Source organism: Drosophila santomea, chromosome 2L, assembly GCF_016746245.2.
Source record: "Drosophila santomea strain STO CAGO 1482 chromosome 2L, Prin_Dsan_1.1, whole genome shotgun sequence".
In the NCBI taxonomy this organism is placed as follows: Eukaryota; Metazoa; Arthropoda; class Insecta; order Diptera; family Drosophilidae; genus Drosophila; species Drosophila santomea.
The window spans coordinates 725,485-743,022 of NC_053016.2; the positions used below are offsets into that span (position 1 = coordinate 725,485).

At 46.7% G+C, this 17,538-nt stretch overlaps 1 protein-coding gene across 1 annotated transcript; it reads left to right on the forward strand.

Annotated features, from left to right (window-relative positions):
- Positions 1 to 8,479: 8,479 nt before the first annotated feature.
- LOC120458228 (60 kDa heat shock protein homolog 1, mitochondrial) lies at positions 8,480 to 10,672 on the forward strand. Its single transcript, XM_039645811.2, has one exon. The coding sequence runs from the start codon at positions 8,594 to 8,596 to the stop codon at positions 10,547 to 10,549; it is 1,956 nt and encodes a 651-aa protein (XP_039501745.1). The 5' UTR covers positions 8,480 to 8,593; the 3' UTR covers positions 10,550 to 10,672.
- The last annotated feature ends 6,866 nt before the right edge of the window (positions 10,673 to 17,538 follow it).

Below are 17,538 nucleotides of genomic sequence, written 5' to 3' on the forward strand. Positions count from 1 at the left end.
CGCATGTTGCAAACTGATTTCCCATATTTACTGACAACTAGACAAATTTCAGGCATAAGTCAGGCCAGCAAAGACAAGGCCCTAGCTCCATTGCCAATCCCTGCATTTGCATAAGTTCGCGCATTATGTCCAAAACTCGCATTTGTTCTTGGTACTAGCCTTGCTCTGCTCTGCTCCCCTCGACTTTTTCTGCCGCATCTCGTGGTCGTCGCATAAATTATCGTCGAGCATTAAGCAAAAGTCTATTGAGCATTCCGCGAAATTGCGGTTGCAGTTAGCAGATAGAAAGAGAGAGTGCGTCTTGATTGGCCATGATCATGTCCATGATTATGGTTAAGATTATGACTATGACTCTCTCTTGCAGAGAAAAAGTGTTATACCTCTCCTTGGATGGAAAATCAAAAATAGAAAATTATATTTATGTCTCAGAGGCTTATTCCCGTATTCATAGTCTTATTTGTTTAACACTTTGTTTATGCCGTTATAACAATAATCATTGTAGCGTTCACACATTTTCGTTCTGTGTACCACTCAAAAGATTCCATCTGATTTCCACAATTTCCCACCGTTTAGATGAATCGTTTTGTCTTCCATTAAATTTCCATTTTGATTCGAGTTTTGATTAATTGCCCAAACATCAACAGCCCCAGCAACGACTTCATTAGCCATTGCCTGCAGACGATGGAAAGTGTATCGCAGACCGGAGATCATAGAACGCAGATCCTACGTCTGCCCGATTCTGTGATGGCATTCTAATCAGCGGGTCGCCAACAACTTTGGCTAATTAAGCTACACAATGACATCGCCTCTCTGTCTTACCAACTAAGCAACTTCCCAACTCTGCTCCCGATGGTCGTTTGCTGCTTTTGCATATTAAATTTCATTGATGATCTACGGATCCGTAGAGTTGCATTTAATTTTTCATCGCAACGGGAGATTTTCACACATCGTCTGCAATCCCCAATCGCCGGAGCATCTCCGCAGCAACTGCTTTGCTTCCACTTGGCGTATGATTTATGGTCCAGCATTTAATTGAGTTATTGTTGCCCTGTATTGGTCCCTGGTTGCGGATTAACCCACCGACCTTGTCGCCAGATGTGATCAGATAATATAGCCCACTTAACTAAGTAGACCAAGTGAGTGAAGTTGTCACCAAATAAACACCATTCCCTTCCAATCATCTAACGTACATTCGATAAGCTCAACTTCGACCTATACAAAATTCGTTAATCGGTTAAAGTCCTTCCGACTACCCCGAGAATAAACATCAGTTGCTTGGTCCTTCATAAATTTAATCAAATTAAAGAGAGCCACATTGAGTCGGGCAGCCCTCAAATAAATTGAAGATCGTCGAGACTCAAGCTCAATGCAGAAGTACGCATAAGTAAGGATTACGCGTAGGCCAAGTTTGAAAATCTCGGGTTCCGACTGGGGGATAAATTCGCAACTGCTGTTCTGCGGCTGCTTCTGTGGCTGTTTTCGAGCATATGGAGGCAACAAGCCAACAATGGCGCATAATTTTCAGCTTCTCAGTTTTGACCTCTCAATCCGCCGGCGAGGGAGAAGTTGGAGGAAGTTAACCAGCAAACTAAAGCGGGCCACTGGCCACGAGATGTGAGTGTGCGAAAGGAATGCACCGCTAAAAATCACCATGAGCATTCCAGAACCTATTAACGAACACTACACTTTTTCACATTCGAAAATGTCAATGCTGAAATACTTTATACCACTGCTCCATTTCCCATTCGATTTTCCAAGCTGGATTTTAAGATCCCTCATTTAGCGTGTAGAGAAGTGACTTCTGTGCCACCATCAAAATCAAATAAATAATTAAGTTTGTATCATTTTATTTACTGATTCAGCATGTTTCCTAATTTTTTTTATCTGCACCTAGAATTGGATGTGAAAAGATCACCGAAGGTAACCAGGGAATGCTTATTGGAGCTACATGCCAGTGCACTGGCAAAAATAGTCGTGTTGGGCCTCGGACTCCAATTGGAGATCTTCCCTCCTCGAAGCCCAATTGCGCCGCTCCTCCGTTCGTCAATTCAAATTAATCAGAATTAGGCAATTACAGAAATTACAAAAATTACATCGTAATTTTCTGGGCTCTTCACGTTAAAAGCTTTTGAAAAATTGCGCATGCGTATTGGGAGCGAGTAAGCCCCTCTACGATCCGATTCCTCCCCTTCATTCGGAGCTTGTTTGTGGTTTGCTGCTTGCGCCCAGTGGCTGCTGGTCAGGAATTTATCGTGGCTTAGTCTTCGCCGAGTTTAAAGCTGGGACAGTCTGTGCTGAAATGGATGCCCTGTGGACATGGCTGTGCAGTCTGTCGCGTTCGGTCGATAGATTTCTGGGGGATTAGAAATCACGGAAAGTATGTCAGTGGAAACCCACACAATGAAGCTCATTAATTCGCTATATACTAGGATAGAAACCAACCCCTAAACAACATGATTTTATAAGTTCCATTGACAGCAACTCGGCTTTCGTTGACTGGGAAAGCTTCCTGTTTGATCAGCAAATGATGATCAGCCACTATCCATATCGGTTAGCCACTTGCCGACTTCTGTCGAATGACTTCTCGTATCAGCAGCTGCCGTTGAATGCACAGAGTGAGCTTCGTATCTGCAAATCTCTAAATTGCCACAAATTAACAGATAATTCGCGATGGCCGAAACCCGAACGGGGAAAACAGAAACAGAAACGCCAGAAGACAGCGACTGCTAAACAGATTCCGTTTGACTTCAGCGCGCAAAGGCGACGCTAATAGATACTTTGCGTGCTCACACTTACACTTACACTCGCATTCGCATTCGTATTTGCACTTTTGTATCTGTGAAACTCCAACGGCAGCAGCGAAAATCCTAATGCAGTGGGGAAGCTGAAACTAAGGCTTAAGCAAAGTCGGTGCAGTCGGAGAAATTTGTTGCGTTTTCTTATTATTCAGCTATTGATTTTAAAATTAACTCAATATATGGTCCTTCAAGCCGGGTTTTATGAACTTATTTTGTTCCCAGATTCCGAAGCCTAAAGCTTTTGTGTGCCAAACATCTCAGTTTTTTTCTTCCTGTGTCACTGGCTTCAAGCTGGTTGCACAATACCCAAATCCAATTTTCGAATTCCCACATGCGTTCATTATCGGCCACGGATTCGGATTCGTATTCGTATTCAGAGATCGGCTCTGGACCTGGACATCGAGGTGGAGACCGGATTGGGGGATTGGGAGATGGGCACTGGGCACTGGGGGACTGGGAGGATGGAACTCAACTGCGGGTGCGCGCGTGCGCATAACTCATTTCGCACTTTGTCCGTTTCATAAGACCAATTAAAGCGCCGCAGTCCAGAGAAGCTCAATGGAGCTGAGTCGCCGTGGGGCGCCTTTTACCAGCCTTAACTTTACGCGAGCCTGTGACAATTTTCCATGTGAGCACGGCTGACGTCGGATTAAGTGGAAAATTTGACAAATGCACCGGCGAGGAGGAGGCCGTGATAATCACCTGATCCGATCCGCGGATCCTCTGGATCCTCTGCCTCGGCAGCCCCTTCCCTCCGTACAAATTTGCGCATTTGTCCAAAGCAGCGTGAACATTTCGCACAATCGAGAAACCGGCGAATCGGCGTATTGGGGAATCGGTGAGTCGGGGAATCGGAATCTCTGTTTCCCTTTCGGGCTCCAACCAGCATTTAATGCGCATTTCGTTTTCGTTTCGTGCCCAATCCGCCAGCCACGAAATTATGTCAATAACTAAGGTCATATGCATAAATTCTGAACCAGCAGCCAGGGACACCGGACGATGGACGCTGGACATTGGACATTGGTCAACAAGCTCCGGGGACCCAGAGACCCATAGAGAGGCCCAAACGAGCACGAAATCTGTAACTGCATACTAAATACTGAAGGCAGTTTGCCCTGGATTTTTGATGGTTCTCCGCCTTATTGACGGGGGTTGTAAAATCACCAATAGACATAAAACATAATAAGTATCATTCATTTAAAGTCACAATTCAGCTAACGTAAAACTATTCGTACAAGCCTCTAGTTCTTTACTTGAGTGAAGATGCAGCTCATCAGGGTATTCGTTGTTCGCTTTAGAGACTCGTGAGTTGTCCTGAGAATTAAGCCCACCTCGTTTGGTTGCAAGTGCACGTGTCTTGCCTTTGTGGCTGTTCACAATGGAAGCTATTTACCGAACGAGGGGCTGTGGAAGTGGAGAACGCCTCCACCTTGGCAGTTGGGTCGAGTCCGCATGCTAATAAAATGATATTTTATTGCTTTTTGGCGGCTCATCACAGCCAGAATGAAACTCTAAAAAGGCAATGGCACTGAATAGTGGAGGGTTATTGGCAATGGATGCAAGATACAAGGCAACTTGCATGGCTAATTGCCTTGGGAATCGTGCGAAGTCTGCAGACGCCTGCTACGCATTACCCGAGATTAAATGCCCCATTTGCAATTGACTGACTGACAAGAGAGCGGGAAAAGGGGCGACAGGAGGAAGGGGTGGAAGTGGAAGGCGGGTGGGCGGACTGAAGTGGGAGTATCTCGTTGTGGAAATTGCCGAGCGCAGATCAGGACTTGCAGGTCCCTGACCCAGTAATTGGATGTGAAGAACATGCCAAAGCGCAGAAAGCCAACCAGCAGCAATCTCGGGATTGTATTCAGATGCTGGAGTCTGCCGGGGATGCAGTCTCCGCGCAGAGACAAGCTGGGGCAAGAAACTAGCCCAAAACACGATTAACCCACATCTTGGACGCGATCATAAATTATTATGCAGCTGGGAGCAGGCAAAAAGCAGCAGGCAGAAGTCTCCGCAGGAGATGCTCGCGTGACTCTCGAAGAGGGGGTTGATCGCTAATAGTATTCCGAAATAAAACTAAAAGTATTCCAAATAATACAAAATCATTTAGACAAAAGGCTCCCAACTTGTTGTAGTCAGACATCGAGTTTCTAAATATTTTATTTGTTTCAGAATTCCCCTTTTAAATACCTCGTGAGTGGAATGAGCACGCATTCAGCTCCGATAAGGGGAACAGATTGGGGATGAGGAGCAGGCGCATTTTTCGGCTGATTCTGCAGCTTCAATTCGAAGTTGCAGCACACGAACATGACTTTCTAGCGGATTTCTTTGCATGAGCTTTTGTGGCAAATCGAGGGGGTTTCCTGAGACGAGTTTTTCGAGGGGGGTCGTGCCAACCAAGCAACTATTTATGCGCTGTTGCTGAGGCCGAGGCTGAAGCTGAGGCTTCCCTCTTCTCTACATTTAATTATTTTGTTTAAAAAAGTTTTGACACCGCGACGCGCATGCAGATTTACAGTCCGACTGCGATTGGGATTTCTGCGGTGTATTTTTAGTTTTTCTGGTTTTTGGAAGCGGGAGTGGAAGTCATAGGAAGACTGACAGACCGGCCAGCGGCTTTTGGCATGTGTGGTTGGCGGAGCAGGGGCGACAGCCGTGACAACAATGTTCAAATGTTCAAAGGCAAAACAAATAAGTACAGAAAAACATTTGCCACTCAATTTTGTGTTTGCCGGACGAGCACGAGCTGCAGCTTGGCTGGGATTGGACTGCTCCCCCACCCACTAACCCACCAACCTCCAGGTTGCTGGTTGTTAGTGCCGAGTGTATCTAGATTAAGGCGCGACAATAAGTATTAAGCATTAAGTTGTCTTTGCCACGGCGCCGTGTGAAGTGCCGTCTCCATTCCGACGACTCTGGCTCTCCGGGTCAACTGTTTTGTCCACACTCGTACGACTCTCGTAGCGATGTGGCACTACAAATCGCTGGTCGAGTGGGTGGTTGTAAAGTTTTCCGAGTGCAGAAAGATAGTTTTGCTTAATTTTTCTCGTATACCTACCTAATGATGAATTAAGAACAGCCTGAATTGATTAACTCAAATAAGTAGTTTAAAGTTCAATAGTGGGTATAATTAATTAGATCAACCTTTGCCGTGAGAGCTGGGTCAAATGCCGCCCACCCTTCCTCTTGCCTTTTTCTATTGGCTTAGTCTGACATTTTCCTTTTTAATTTATGCCACCAACCATGGAGATTACACAGATTGCGGGTTATGCAAATTATTTTGCCACCGTTGCTGCCACAAAGGCTGCCGTTTGGTTTGCTTGGCTTGCTGCAGTTGTCTAAGCCCAAGTTGAAGTCGTTGTGTGGCTTTAGTTGTTTCGAGCCCACTGACAGCCAATTTGGCAAGTCCGCTGCGGGGGACAGCGCGGCTAACGCGGCGTATGAGCGATGCCATTTAAGCGGCGTGTTAAAATGGTTTTAATTATTAGCCAGCCAATGTTTGTGCATTGTTCGGGGGGACTGATAAACAAACACAAAATGTAACGAAATCGAAATCGAAATGGACGCTGCACGCATTCCTCGGCCGCTCCATTGGACCGTATAGGAATTTAAATTGCACCGCCACCGAAACCGAGCTACGTAGCACCTGCTCTGCGATTTTCGAGGGGCTGGAATCGGTGCCAGTTGCTCATACGCCACGGTGGCCGGTCGAACTGGTGGGCTCCAGCTTCAGCTTCAGCTTCAGCTCCAGCTCCAGCTCCCAGCCTCAGTCAAATCGAGTCAAAAAGTTAATTACAGTCAATGCGGCAAACGATTTTCATGCACTCTTGACACCGCCCGGTACGTGACAATATGAGAGGCAGCCTTTCGCAGACGCAGTGTTTGCCACAGTTGGGTCGAAAGAGCTGGGGGCAAAGGCTAAATTGAGACTAAGTTGTAGCTGCCTCGTTACACTCAGAAATATGCCCTAACAAGTAGTGTATGGCCACGATTGAAACATGAACACATTTCATGTCCTGGTTAATTATCATAATTCAAGATCAACATTATGCAGCATTTAAAGTTATTTAACATTATAATTTGCTCTGAGGACCACGAACTTATTTATTTTAGTGCAGTTCATCGATAGATCGCTCCCATCAGCCCAATCTGCACTTGGCTGCCCCAGATCCCAGATCCAGGAATTTCGTCTGCCTGGTGCTTACGCAAATGGTCAAATTGAACTGGCGGTCTAGCGTCTGCAGTCTACCCATTTCTCATTAAAACTTTCTTCGCTGTCTGCTCCACAATTACCCGAACGACTTCATCTGCTCGAGCCGCGGATTCATCCGCGGGTAATGACAGACCCGGCAAAAATCTGGCAAAACCAAATAGGAAATCATCGGCCATCGGTCAGTGGGTTAATTTCAGCCCACCAAAAAATACTGAAATCAATTGGAGAATCCCCGAGATGGCCTGCAATTAATCATAGATCGAGGCTCTTCGCTCTTCAGCGAAAGTAACTTGTAGCAGACAAGAGGCCCTGCAGATGGGTTGTAGTTCGGATTATCGCACAGCCCACCAGGTGGTCTTCCAACCATGGACACTTTCACATGTCGCAGAGTCTTGCGCAGATGGAGGAAAAGGTTGCGAGAGGAAGGAGAATCGTCGAACATGCAAATGCCTCATCAATCAGCTCCTCCGCCCTTCCCCTTTCGAATCGGTGACGTGCTTTTGACACAAAACCCGGCTACTGTGCTACCGCTTGCACATGGCAATCAACGCGTCAAGCGGCCAGGAAACGGATCCCGATTCCGACTCCAACTGCAATAGAAAGAGATCCCCGTCTGCGACACAGAGAAAAAAAATACGTACACCTACTGAATTGAATGCGACATCATTTACTACCTATGCAATGCAAACGATTGGTTATTGGGTCATATAAATCGTTTTGAATTTAGATGAAAAGCAATTTCGAAGCCTTGTAATTTATGTGTAATTCATCGTGCGAAAGTAACGCCTTCTTGCGCACTGTGCACCCAGCATTTTCAACCCATCTCCATTTCCATCTCCGTCTCAAACTCCCCATTTCCATTTCCATTTGCCATTTGGCTTGCAGCAAAATGTGTGAATTTCTTTGGTTACCAGTAGGAAGCAAACAATTTTTGACAGCAGCCTTCGAAATGGGAACGGTCAGCCAAGGAAAATGCATCCATCCTCCGGTGCAGAGCAGTTCCACCGCAGTTCTGGGAAATCTGCACACGCCGGTCTTGTTTGTGGGTCAGCCTCAGTTTCAGCCTCAGCCCATGGAACCGAATAGAACTGCAAATGGGCAGAGACTCCACCCAGAACGTCGGGGTTTATTAGCTGCACGCTAATTTATTCCGGCAAACAGAAGGCACGGCTTCTGTTGTCGAAGATTTCAGAGCCGCAAATCGCAGACGGGCAGGCGCCAGACAAATAAATGTGAAATCTGGCGATTGCCTGGAAACTTTTCCGCAGCTAGAAAAATGAGCAGCCTGATGGGTGCTCAAGGAGAACCAATATGAACAGAGAAGAATAGATTGCACATGTCACATAAAACGAGAGGCTTTTCTTGGCAAAAAGGAACTTCGTTAAATAACACGAAACAAACTTTGATCTTAAATCTAGGAGTAGGCCTTGATCCAAAGACTTTCAGCCCGTCAAAACTGTTTCAACAACATCCATAGATATTATTTGCACTCACTTCGTGTCTGAAATCGAACGAAAACGTATTAAAGCCAAAAAGTTTTGGAAGTTTATTTTATTATAGTTTTCCCATTAATTGCAAAATGTTCCGGTCGTGTGTGCCCAAGGCGATTAGCTCAAGTCGCTGTTTTGCGCGAATGTACTCGAAGGACGTGCGCTTTGGATCCGGAGTCCGGGCACTGATGATCCGGGGCGTTGATGTTCTGGCCGATGCCGTCGCTGTGACCATGGGGCCCAAGGGTCGCAGTGTGATCGTGGAGCGTCCCTGGACCTCGCCGAAGATCACCAAGGACGGCTTCACGGTGGCGCGCTCGATTGCCCTGAAGGACCAGCACATGAATCTGGGCGCCAAGTTGGTCCAGGATGTGGCCGATAATACAAATGAGTCGGCGGGTGACGGCACCACTACAGCAACTGTTTTGGCTCGAGCGATTGCCAAGGAAGGATTCAACCAGATCACAATGGGGGCTAATCCCGTGGAGATTCGCCGGGGTGTAATGTTGGCTGTGGATGTCGTGAAGGAGAAGCTGAAGGAAATGTCCAAGGCCGTGGAAACTAGAGAGGAGATCCAACAAGTAGCCACCCTCTCCGCGAATGGGGATACTGAAATAGGGCGTCTCATTGGTGAGGCCACCGACAAAGTGGGTCCAAAAGGAACTATTACTGTAAAGGAGGGCAAGCGTCTGAAGGATGAGCTAAGTATTATCCAGGGCCTGCGCTTCGACAACGGCTATGTGTCGCCCTTTTTTGTAAACAGCGCCAAGGGTAACAAGGTGGAGTTTGCCAACGCCTTTGTAATGATATCCCTGAAGAAGATCACGGGACTCTCACAGATTGTCAAAGGTCTGGAGCAGTCCCTGCGGGAGCGTCGTCCCCTAATCATCATAGCCGAGGACATCAGCGGTGAAGCCCTTAATGCTTTGGTTCTGAACAAGCTAAGGTTGGGTCTCCAGGTGTGCGCCGTCAAGTCGCCCAGTTATGGACACCATCGGAAGGAGCTTATAGGCGATATATCCGCTGCCACGGGAGCAACTATTTTCGGCGATGACGTCAACTACTCCAAAATGGAGGAGGCTAAGCTGGAGGATCTGGGTCAGGTGGGCGAGGCTGTGATCAGCAAGGACAGCACCATGCTGCTGCAGGGCAAGCCTAAGGCAGGACTTTTGGAAATGCGCATCCAGCAGATTCAAGATGAGCTGGCTGACAAGCAGACCAAGCCGGAGCAGCGGGATCGCCTGCGTAAACGCCTCTCCGCCCTCACGAAGGGCGTGGCAGTGCTTCACATTGGCGGAGGCAGCGAAGTGGAGGTGAATGAGAAAAAGGACCGTGTGGTGGACGCCTTAAATGCCACTCGAGCGGCCATCGAAGAGGGAATTGTCCCGGGTGGCGGTACTGCCTTCTTGCGCTGCATTCCCCACCTCCAGGAACTCCAAATGGAAAGCACAGATCTCCGAAAGGGAGTCGATATCATCTGCAATGCCCTGCGGATGCCTTGCCAAACCATTGCCCAAAACGCCGGAGTGGATGGCCCAATGGTGGTGGCCAAGGTGTTGACTGGCTCGGGTGACTTCGGCTACGATGCCATGGGCGATGAGTACTGTCGGCTGATCGAGAAGGGTATTATTGATCCCACAAAGGTGCTGCGGACTGCCATCACGGATGCAGCTGGAGTGGCCTCTCTTCTGAGCACCACCGAGGTGGTTATCACCGACTCCCGGACCGATGATCTGTTGTCCAAGTTGGCAGGAGCTGGCGGCGGAATGGATGATGGACTGGACATGAACATGGGTGGCTTGGAGGAGCTGGCAGCCCTAAGTGGATTGGGTGGCATGGGAGGAATGGGTGGAATGGGAGGAATGGGTGGTATGGGAGCTATGGGAGGAATGGGTGCTGGATTCGGCGGAATGGGCGGTGGTGGTGGCATGAGCGCTTCTTCCAGCAGTGATGGTCCCTCTGCCGAGGAGATGAACGAAATGGTCAAGGCTATTCCCGGCATGGAGCAAGTAGAGGTGCGGGACATAGACAGTGGAATGATGTAGAACCCCGCTTCACATTACTCGCTCCAGCTTAAATCGTGTTCGATAATTCTTGTATTTGGTGGGTGTCTAAATTGCATGTGTTCTTTTGGCGTTTCTGAAATACAAATTGGCAATCGAAAAGGATTTGAAATGGACTAAGCAAACTGGGAACCTTTCCAAAACTATATGAGAAAGTGAATGTTTTGGCCGATCTTGGAACTTTCCCTAGGCCAGCAGTTTTCTTGCCAAAATCGCATCCAACCGGTTCATTATGCTGGTCTGCAAAGAGCTGCACTTCCTTCACACTTTCGGTTTTTAATTGCAGCCAAAAATTTGGAACAGCGACCGGCAGAGCGAATCCAGCTGCAATGCGATGATCATTTGCATAAAACAAACAGCAATTTCTCACACATGTGCGCCGACCCTGGGTTTTTTCCCCCTTATTTTGCATGGGTTGTGTTTGCAGATTTCATTTGTGGCCCGCAGCTAAAAAAAACGATTCGTTACATGAGAGTGAATGTGCAAGAAGGGGGGCCTGGAGCTGGGAGCCTCCACCAAAGCGTCACATCAAACATGCATCAATAAATAAATAATTCCAATTTGCAAATTTTTCATCGAGGCCCGCAAACGAACCGAAAATGGTGGACCCATCGAGCGTGGGCCAGCAAAAAGCCACAGCCTCTTGGACCGCGCGAATCGATCCTAGTCAGGTGGCTCTCGGCCTGGTCGTTTCGCGTTGAAAAGGAAATTGTTCATCTGGCAAACATATTGGGCACCATCGCCAAGGCACAGCAACAACTCCATTCGGCAAGTCGGAAAACTCTGAGCCAACTCTGTACCAAAAACAGACGAAAGGCAAATAAAAAGGCTATCGCTATCGCTCTTGGCCAATCTGCATGTGCAGGCAAGTCTGGTTTTTTTTCCTCTTTTTTTTCTGACTGCGTGTGAGACTGCGGACAATGACAACAATGAGCGAATCATGGGCACTTTGCCTGTTGCCTGGGAACCCCTCTTGTCGTCAACTTCTCCTAGACGTCGACTAAACAAAAAATATTTCTATAGTACTCAGAAAAAAGTGTTATCAGCCATTCAATCTAGTTTACACTTGCAAAGTTAAGACCTGACAAGCAATCAAACTCGTTCCTTTGATTATCTTAATGATCACATTTAAACATCGCATTCATAAGCGATACCTCGTTAAGAACACTCAATTAAGTTATTCAAGTTGCCATTATATTCAATATTTGTTAATATTAAGCTATTAAATGCTGCTTACATTGATAAGAAATAACTTAGTGTGGGAGCATTCTGTCGAAATTTTCGCCAGTGTACAACGCCGAAAGGCCAACGAGTGATTGGAGCACAGCAAATGGCATTTTTAGCTTTTGACATTTCACGCGTATGGCTCTTTAGTTAGTTCGCCGTCATACACGGCGTATGTGTGATGTGGTACTACTTTTCGCTCTCTCCCGTTTTGGTCTTTCCCGATCGGGACCTCAAAAACGGGCGGCGGCTCTTTAATGTGACTCGCGTACCGACTTGGAGCTAGCCTAATGCCATAGATTTGAGTGGCCGACTAATTCACGACAATTTGCACTGATCGCCGATTACAGATGGGGCATTCCGTGTCCCAGCATCTCAGTATCCCAGCATCCCAGTTTTGCAGCATCAACTTCCTTCTGGTCGATCGGCCTACGCTCGCTTCTCACTGCTCTTTACCACAAATGTATTTTTAATTACATTGGCAAACATTTTCGCGTTCTTTGGGTGGTGAAGAACAATGGCACTGCACTGGGAAAATATCATTATGCGTTTAGTGATGTATGTAGTATGATGGCAAGAATTTAACTCAAGGTCGTAAGTGACTTTTAATATTCGGCCATTTAAAGCAGCTTACCTTAGCTTATTCTGTTCTAAAATAATAAGCCATAAATAACTGATTGTATCACAAACTACTTTTTAGCTAATTCAACATATCATTAAAAGGCATTTTGTTGATGTGTTAGAAGTGCAGTCTTTCGTATTTTTCCTCCGTGTCCGGATGGAAAGGGGATGGCGTTGAGAATGGGATGGGTTGGCCCGAGGACGGACCGGGGATGGACTGCAACTGGTCATGAGGCAGTGCATCATCCACTTGGCCATTTGCCTGATTGCGGTATTTTGCCTCGGTCAGCTGGGTGGTGGAAGAACATCTCGGCAAAAGTAGCAGCCAGCAGCCAGCAAATGGCATATGGTAAATGGCAAATGTCCGCATCGAATGCTGCGACTAAAGTGAGTATATGTTCGCAGTATCGATTTCAGGCTACCGCTCCACGTTCCTTGGGATCCCGATGCCCGATTCCGATTCGTCTTTTAGCAAAGGCATCTCCATCTTCATCTGCTAGTCGCTGCTTTGCCTGGCGCGTAAATTTTCATGTCGCTTTGCGATTTGCAAGCATTTAACAAAGTCAAAACAATTTTAATGCACAGACCGGGCAGTTAATTAAAATAGCAACGATCTGCAGGCCAGCTTGTAGAGTTGGGCTGGCTCTCAGTTTGGTACCCTGCAGGGTGCCCATATGGACTCTATCGTTTTGGTGGTGGAAGGACGGGTCCCCTCATACCCTGCACACCCTCAGCTCTTATCTGGAATCATTAGTTGATGGCATCGAACGATGTGATATCAATCTAGGAGAGCTTTACTGGTAGGGCATTCGAAAAGTCTGCCATTTATGGCAGCACCCTGTAATGCGGTTATGCACCCAAAAGTGAAGAGGTATGGTAAAGCTTGAAGTATTTAAATTCCCCACCAACAAATCCCAGGTCAAACTACTATCACTGAATTGGTTGAACTAGATTGTTTTGGCTGTTTTGTTTGGAAAAAATTAATATCAGTCACACAGTTTTGGGCAATTTCTCACAGTGTAGCTTACCTAGACGGCGGACACTTGTCAGCTTGCTGCGAGGGACTGGGACAGAGACCTCGACTGAGACCTCGTAAGCTGCGCTTTCCATGTTGTTGCCTTTGACAAAATCAAATTAATTTTAATGCCTGTTGGCCGCTTTGCTGCACATTAATTACCAACAACGAGAGAGGAGCTTACCTCCCCCCCTCCCTTGGGCCCACCTCGCATTGGGCTCTGCATTTTGGCATTTCGACTACCGACTGGTTTATAATTCAATAAAATTTGATTAGGCATTAATTTGCAATGTCGGCTAATTAATGAGCGCAATATTCAATGCAATCTACTCCTGGTGCTCCTACTCCTGCTCCTGCTCCTGCTTCTGCTCGTGCTTCTTCCTCCGCCTCCGGGGTTAAGGCATATTAACCCCTTCTCCGTTCGCTTTGCCCATTTCATAACCATATTTGGTTTGGTGTAAGCGCATCTAATGCCAACTTTTAAGTATGAAAGCACGGCATTAAATGGTTTTCGCCGCTTCCTTCTGTTGTGTGAAAGGGGGCGTAGTGGGGATGGGGTGGGCGTGGCAGATGAGATGAGGCGACCTACTGCAAATTCCCCGTCCCCTTCCATCTCGCAATCTGTTGTCGTCTCGCTCTGTTGTGTTCTGTGGCATAATGGGCCAATTATTACTGCAATTTGCATTAGACCAACACACCGAAACTAGGCGTATATAGATATACACCGAGATATGTAATCCATGAGAAGAGGAAGAGGAAGCTGGAAGAAAGCCAAGAAGAAAGCCCGCTTTGGAAATTCTTTGAGGAGCGCGTTGTTATTATGAAACCGTTTAGAGAACGTGTTTGTGAACAGCACAGTAATTTGGTTAGATTACCAGGCTGGCGACGACGACGACGACGATGACGATGATGATGATGCGAATGTTGCGGATGATGTGGATGATGCAACTGCAACTGCATCGGGGAAACTGCATTTTCCACTGGCCAAGGGAAACCAACAGGGGCAGCAGCATGATCTGCCAGAGCAACTGCAACGCGACGAATGTGGGCCAATCTATCACCGCTCAAAGTCACACCAACAAAATATTGACTGCAGTAGAGTGGGGCATACACTGGCAAAAATAAGTTAATATTAAAATGATATGGATTTTACTTATCCGTATTTCTTTGTCTGCAGAACTATACTTCTTGCACGTAATTAGTAATGCAATAGGTATTTACTCTTACTAGATACTTAAAATTCCTTTGTTTTACGTTTGTAGTTATCTAATCTGAACGAATTTCGTTATATTTTGAGGCTAGAATTTCTATCTCATTGAGTTCCCAATAGTTTTTGTCCAAGTACAACTTGAGATAGATTGGCACTGGCACTGGGACTGGCACAATCCCGTTTCGCGCGGCCTGGCAGCGTGTGAATAGAAACGTTAGCGGAGGCACGTTCTGGACGCTGGCTGATAAAAGTTGATTGCAAATTTATAGACGAGCAGATTGGCCATAAACTCATGTCCGAGCAGCGGCAGCGAGTCGTGCTTGTGGTGGCTTGGATCTCCGCCAGAATCCGAATCCGATTCGGAGTCCGAATCTGCATCTGTTCTGGGGTTGCAGCTGTACCTGCCGATCGCATCGATCAGAGTCAATCTGAATCCAGTCAATCGTCGTGGCGATAAGCTCGCTGTCGTTGTCAACACGAGAACAACTTCCGTCAGTACTCAATCATTCCCGTGGCCCGTAGAATCGAGCAGTGCAACACTGGGAATCGATAATCAAACCAAGAAAGTGAAACCGCCCCGGCGGAGATTTGCTTTGACTCGCCTCTTAATTGAATTAATTAGCTTGCGCTTATGCAAATGCGCCGCTTTAGTCGCTTAAGGTTCCAGCAACAGCTCCATAATGCATTTTTCATAGATATGGTATATCTGCATGCGGCATGCCATATGTGCCAAGTGTCAATATATCGTGAGCCAAGTTGTGTTCTGGCACACATGTGCCTTGGCCATTATTCTTCAAAATGCGCCGCAAGCCGAGCTCAAAACTTGACTCGAGCAGCCGCCGTTTGTTTCTTCACACAATTCCACAATGCGATACCCCCTACGAAATACCCATGCCTTGCCCTATATAGGGTCCAATGGGTCGATCACGAACTTTGTCACACGCAAAGGGGCTTTTCAATTGCCGGAGGAGTCACGAAAGCGGGGAAAGACCCCATTTATGGCTATTGCCGGTGGTCGAGCTATGAACATTGTTTTCTGTTTTCTATTCTTTGGTGTTAACAGCAACGGGGTGCCACTGATGCTGCATGAATCAAGGTCATCTGGCCCAACTGGGGAGGCGTGGATGGAAACTGTTTCTTCACCCAACTCAGTGATACAATATAGGCTGATATTCGCTTGCAAATTTCACATTATTTCAGAGTATACCAGCTTCGATCTTTCCCTTCAGCTAACCTCTGTGCTTTGTTGCTGTTGTGCGGTTTGTTTGCACTCGTATTTCATTTTAGCGGGCAGCAGGGAGAGAAAATGGAAACGGTGAAGGAGGGGGGAGGGGTGGGACAACGTAACGCCAACACACTCCAAAGCCGCTGCCAAGTAGACCTTCAGACGCCAAACACTCCAACGCCAGCTCCAGTCGCATAAGTCGGAGCAACGACGCAGCCACAAGAGCATTCATTCGGCATTCAGCATTATTCAGCCAGTCAGTGGGACAGTCGGACAGGTGGACAGGTGGCAAGGGGGTTCAAAGGGGCCCAAGAGCCCCCGAGGGGCATGGCGGAGGGGTCAAGGTGCCAGAGGGGCAGACAGTTGGACTGGCAAGAGAGCTTGACGCTCGACAGCTCGAGTTTGCAATTGCGCACTTCTGAAAACCGTGGCGCAAATTTTGATCTGCTTGCTTGGCGCACACTGAACAAAAATACATAGGCGACTGGTGAGTGGAGATTGGCTGTTGTTTCACGTTTGATATCAGTTTTATATCAGTTTAATCATCCTTGTATTTCTTACTGTGCACGCACTCCGTACCACACACGGAGGTCGATTATTCGCGTCTTACAACTTGCATCTTGCATCTCCATAAATATAAATATTGCCACCTTTGCTCACAGCTCATTTGCTCATTGTTTGCCCGCCGCCGATTTCATTCACCTGTGCAGTTGGGCTCTCGAGTCTGCGAGAAGTCTGCGCCGCGGATTGACACCTGACATGGCGGCGGAATCGAACAGCAAAGCGGATCTTAGGGTTTCGGATCCTACACCCGGCATAACGAAAGCGTCATAGAAAACATATAGAGTAGTAAACTTATCATAGAGCAGCATGTCTGGCAAATCGTTTAGTGCACAATTTTCAGTACATGTACTATATTTATGGGTAAACTGAATATATATCTTACTTCGTCATGCTAGTAACTACTATAAAGTGTGAAAAATAACCGAATCCATAATCCAGTTTCCTTCGCAGCTCTCAGTACCGTGCACCTTATCTTCGGGCCCTCAGTACAGAGTAATTTATTCACTCATTCATATGCACATGCACTTTTGAATGTATCCATATAATTATATAAGCCCGATTTGGCTCACTTGTGCAAAACCACTGGCCGAGTGGTGCAGGCGTTGAGTTATTGGGCCCAGTGATGATTCATTCTATTCATTCGTCCGATCGTTAGTACTCACCCATCGATCGGCAGATTTATGGGCATGTTGATAGGCAAATTTCCGTTCGCGTCCGAAACGCAAATATAAAGTCGCAGTAAAAAATGGCACAGACTAAGACTAAGATAAAGTGTGTGAATACGAAGATACTCAATCTAGTGACAGATAATTAGCGGGACAATAAATAGACCACTTAGTCTCTGAATAATACATCACCAAAATGTTTGATGTAAACGGTCGTGTGGAAGTCCATTCAAGAGGGAAAAACAGATGACCTCTAAAAATAATCCCCATATACATGAAAGCTCGGGCTAAAAATATGGGTATAAATTATGATGCAATGCCGAAAATATTGACTTCTTTTGAAAATGCCAACTTACATAAATATAAAGATAATCATTTGGTTGTAGACACATCGTTGCATTGGGTGTTATCTGAAGAAACGGCTCAGAAAGCTTAAACTACAAATTA

Coding starts and splice junctions, on each gene's coding strand:
- LOC120458228 (XM_039645811.2), top strand. CDS start 8,594: ATGTTCCGGTCGTGTGTGCCCAAGGCGATTAGCTCAAGTCGCTGTTTT.